Genomic DNA, 4,032 nt, shown 5'->3' on the forward strand with positions numbered 1-4,032 from the left:
ACTCTGGCCAATGTTTGGCTCATTTATTTATATTGGGGACCACTGAGGGCTTTCCTGGTGGCTCAGATGGTAAAGAATCTGCCTGCAATGCGGGAAGGTTCCATCTCTGGGTCAGGAAGATCCCCTGGAGAGGGAAATGGCAACCCACACCAGTATTCTTGCCTGGAAAATGCTGTGGACAGAGGAGCCTGGTGGGCTACTGTTCATGGGATGGCAAAGAATCAGACACAACTGACCAACTAACACTTGCTATGTGCCAGGCTCTGCTGTGGGCTCCCCAGGAGGGTGATGAGCCTCTACCCCATGATGACAGTGTTTTCTGAAAAGACACATGTTAAAGTTTCCCAGTGAAGGAGGGTGAGGACTGAAAGGGTCTGGATCTGCTGAGACTGGTCAGCCTTCCTCCCACCAAAATATTACTTAAAATACTTATGTTTCCAATTTTGTTCTGGAATTTCTGTAACCTCATGTGTTGGGCATTCAGATTCCCCTCATACCTTAGAGCTGAAAAGAAAATCTTTTTAGTGTCTTGTATTGTATTAGCTCATATAGCCTGATTCTTTGTAGTTACAACTTAAGTGAATTTATATTCTCAAATCAGGTTTTTGTATAGTCATACCCTGTTAAGTGGGCTTCCCTGGTGACTCAGTGATAAAGAATCCACCTGCCATGCAGAAGATGCAGGACGTGCAGGTTCTATTCTTGGGTTGGGAAGATCCCCTGGAGGAGGGAATGGCAACCCACTCCAGTATTCTTGCCTGGAGAATCCCATGGACAGAGGAGCTGTGTTGAGAATACACCCTGGTGGAAGGAAGGAGGCTGATGATTCTAATAATCCAGGCAGGAGATAGGATGATTTGGATCAGGGTCATGAAGATAGAGGTGGTGAGAAGTGGTCACCCCCTAGATATGTTTAGAAGGTAGAGGGGCAGAATTTCCCAATGGGATCAGTTACATGTGAGAGAATAAGGAATCTGGGAAGGCTCCAAGATTTCTGGCCTTTGTCCTGGAAAGATGGAGTTGGCTTTTATTGAAATCAGGAAGATAGGAGAGGAATGGCTTATGGGATGAATGTGGATTGTAGGATGAGCATTCATGGTCTCGGTCTGTTCAGTGAAGTTTGTGTTGCCCATTAGACTTCCAAGCAGAGAATGAATAGTTGCATACATCCAACCAGACTATGGTAAGAAATCTGCCTGCAATTCTGGAATCCCAGGTTTGATCCCTGGGTTGGGAAGATCTCCTGGAGAAGGGAATGGCAACCCACTCCAGTGGCCTGGAGAATCCTGTGGAAAGGGGATCCGGATGGGCTACAGTCCATGGAAGTGCAAAGAGCTGGATGCAGCTGAGCACACACAGACACACACAACCAGACTGTAGTCTCACAGGGACCCTGAGGAATGAGTGGCATTTAAAAAGGAATAAATACTGTTGAAAGGCCTTTTAAGTTGAAGGAAAGAGTTCAGGAAAGACCTTCACTGCATCTGGAGGCTGAGTGATAATTTAAGGAGGTTTTTTAAAAGTCTGAGTAAGAGTTGATTGTGCTCTGATCTAGGGTATTGGCAACAGAAATGGAAAGAAAAAGACACTGAGTAAGAGGACCTGATAACTAATTGAACATAGGAAGAAGGGAGAGACAAAGGTGAAAAATTGCTCTCTGATTTTACATGTGAATGACTGGAGGGCAAGTAACACTATTAAGAGGAAAAGCAGGTTTAGAGACAAAATTTTTGGCTGTATCATGTAGCCAAATAACCATGTGTTTATAGTCATATGACTTACCGCTTAACAAAATTCTTTCTAGATACTGTTTCCATTGATCCTTTTACAATGGAGATTCCTAGGGGACATCTGTGCAGAGATGTTTATTTAACAAGCAATTGGGATTGATTCAGAGAGACTGGTCCTCTGAGTCAGTCACTGACTGACTGGGAGTCACTGGCATAGAGATCGTTATTGAATTCCTGAGCTAGCTGGGCAAGTGTGTTATTAAAAAAGTGTGGTGATGGCAAAATCTTGGGGAAGGCTAATTTAGGGGCCCAAGAAAGAGGTGCGAAGCTATTTAAACAACTAAAAGGGGAGTCAGTTACAATGAAATAAAAGCAGAAGTGGTAGGAAATAATATTTTGGGTACCTCACACTCAAAAGCTTTGTGTCTCTTCACTCCTCAATATGCAGATCTGACCTCTCTTTCCAGGAGGTCTGCCTTAGTTTCCCCTCCTCTGATGTGTGCATAGCACACATTCCTGGGAAACACCCCACTCTACTCAAAGTATCCTAGTTTGAGCTCTTTGAGACCTAATCCACATTACATCCTCACGGCAGCAGTCACACATGGACAAAACAAAAACTGCCTTAATACAAAAGAGAATTATAGTAGAGGTTATATAGTAACTGGGTGTTGGAAACCACTGTGGTCTTTGAGACCGAGCACGGTGCAGTGGTGGCGCATATCTGTATAGAACCCTTGAGAAGCAGCTGCAGACACACATGTCTTCATGGCATTGAACTTGAGGAGAAAATATCAGGTAATCTTTAAATAATTTAATAAGTACTCAGAAAAGGCAGCCAAACCTTAAAAGATTATCTCTGGAGGCGATAAAGACAGGTGGTTCTAGGGACTAATAATTTTTTTTTTCTAATGTAATCTTTTTCTGCATCGACTGCCCTAAATATGAACGTCAGATTATGTTCTTCAGCATGGTTCAGGGTTCATTTAGCCATTCTGTGAAAGAATTCACATTTGGCTGGAGTGCTGGGCTCTTGTTTCTGCGTTTTGGAAAAACACCATTTATCTCTGTACTGCTATTTCTGTGGTATCACGAAGCATCTAGGTAGTACCACGGAATTGTAGATGGAATTTCCAAATATAAGCCCAACCTTCCAGTTTTAACCTTGAATCCGGTCCCAGGAACCTTGGTTACTATGAGTATTTTTGTTGTAGGAGTAAGTCCTTGAGTGATGTCAGCGCAGAGGATATTCAGAGCTTGCGTCAGCTACGTTACGAGGAGATGCAGAGAATCAAGTCCCAGTTAAAAGAACAGGACCAGAAATGGCAGGATGTGAGTATGCTGCTTATTGGGAGATGGGGAGGATGTGTTTACTGGACTCTTCTTTCTTCTCCAAGAAGAGAGTCAGTATACTCAAGGGACGATTTTTCTTGATGGCAGATTACAGTTCCGTAGAAAATATGAGCAACTCCCTTTAAAAGAGTTTTAAACCCTTCAGCTCTATTTGTTGTATCTTAAAGGCCATTGTGAAACACAGAAGCTCCTTATCTTCTGATATTTTCTGTGGGTTCTCAAAAATGAGAAGCTGCCTCCTTGCAGTGTAGGTAACTTGTTTACTTGCTCTGGTGGTTGCATTTGGGGTATGACTGTTAGTGATGCTCATGAAAGGGAAGACTTTGCTTAAGGTTTAGGGGGAGCAGGGAACCAGCACAGAGACTGGGGATCAGCAGGGAGAGATGAAAGTGTTCTTAGAGTTAATAGAGAAGATCTGGGGAGAAATGTGAATGATAATTCAGTACTATTTTGGTTAAAAAAGTTATTGAATGTGAATCAAAATAAGATGTTTTCACAGAGCTGATGTATATCTAGATATCTATTTGGATAAAGATTTAATCTTTAGTTTTGTCCCTGGCAGAAGAGAGCTGTGCCTTTTTTAAAAGAGTCAATTGTTATAGGCCAAAGGAGTGTAGGACTTCCTTGGTAGCTCAGCCAGTAAAGAATCTGCCTGCAATACAGGAAACCTCGGTTTGATTCCTGGGTCAGGGAGATACCCTGGGAGAAGGGATAGGCTGTCCACTCCAGTATTCTTGGGCTTCCCTGGTATCTCAGATGGTAAAGAATCTGCCCACAATGCGGGAAGACCTGGGTTCGATCCCTGGGTTGGGAAGATCCCCTGGAGGAGGGCATGGCACCCCAGGATTCTGGCCTGAAGAATTCCATGGACAGAGGAGCCTGATGGGCTACAGTCCATGGGGTCGTAAAAAGTTAGACACGACTGAGCGACTTTCACTTTCACTGACAC

At 43.5% G+C, this 4,032-nt stretch overlaps 1 protein-coding gene across 9 annotated transcripts in view; it reads left to right on the top strand.

The window, feature by feature from the left end:
* LMO7 (LIM domain 7) overlaps positions 1-4,032 on the top strand; it is a 219,928-nt gene that overhangs the window by 172,664 nt on the left and 43,232 nt on the right. For all 9 annotated transcript variants that reach the window (XM_010839668.1, XM_010839666.1, XM_010839669.1 and 6 more), the window contains one exon: positions 2,945-3,062. In XM_010839668.1, the coding sequence (XP_010837970.1) occupies positions 2,945-3,062 (118 nt within the window). The remainder of the gene's footprint in view (positions 1-2,944; positions 3,063-4,032) is intronic.

This window comes from Bison bison, unplaced genomic scaffold (genome assembly GCF_000754665.1).
Source record: "Bison bison bison isolate TAMUID 2011002044 unplaced genomic scaffold, Bison_UMD1.0 scf7180017864128, whole genome shotgun sequence".
NCBI classification, from domain to species: domain Eukaryota; kingdom Metazoa; phylum Chordata; class Mammalia; order Artiodactyla; family Bovidae; genus Bison; species Bison bison.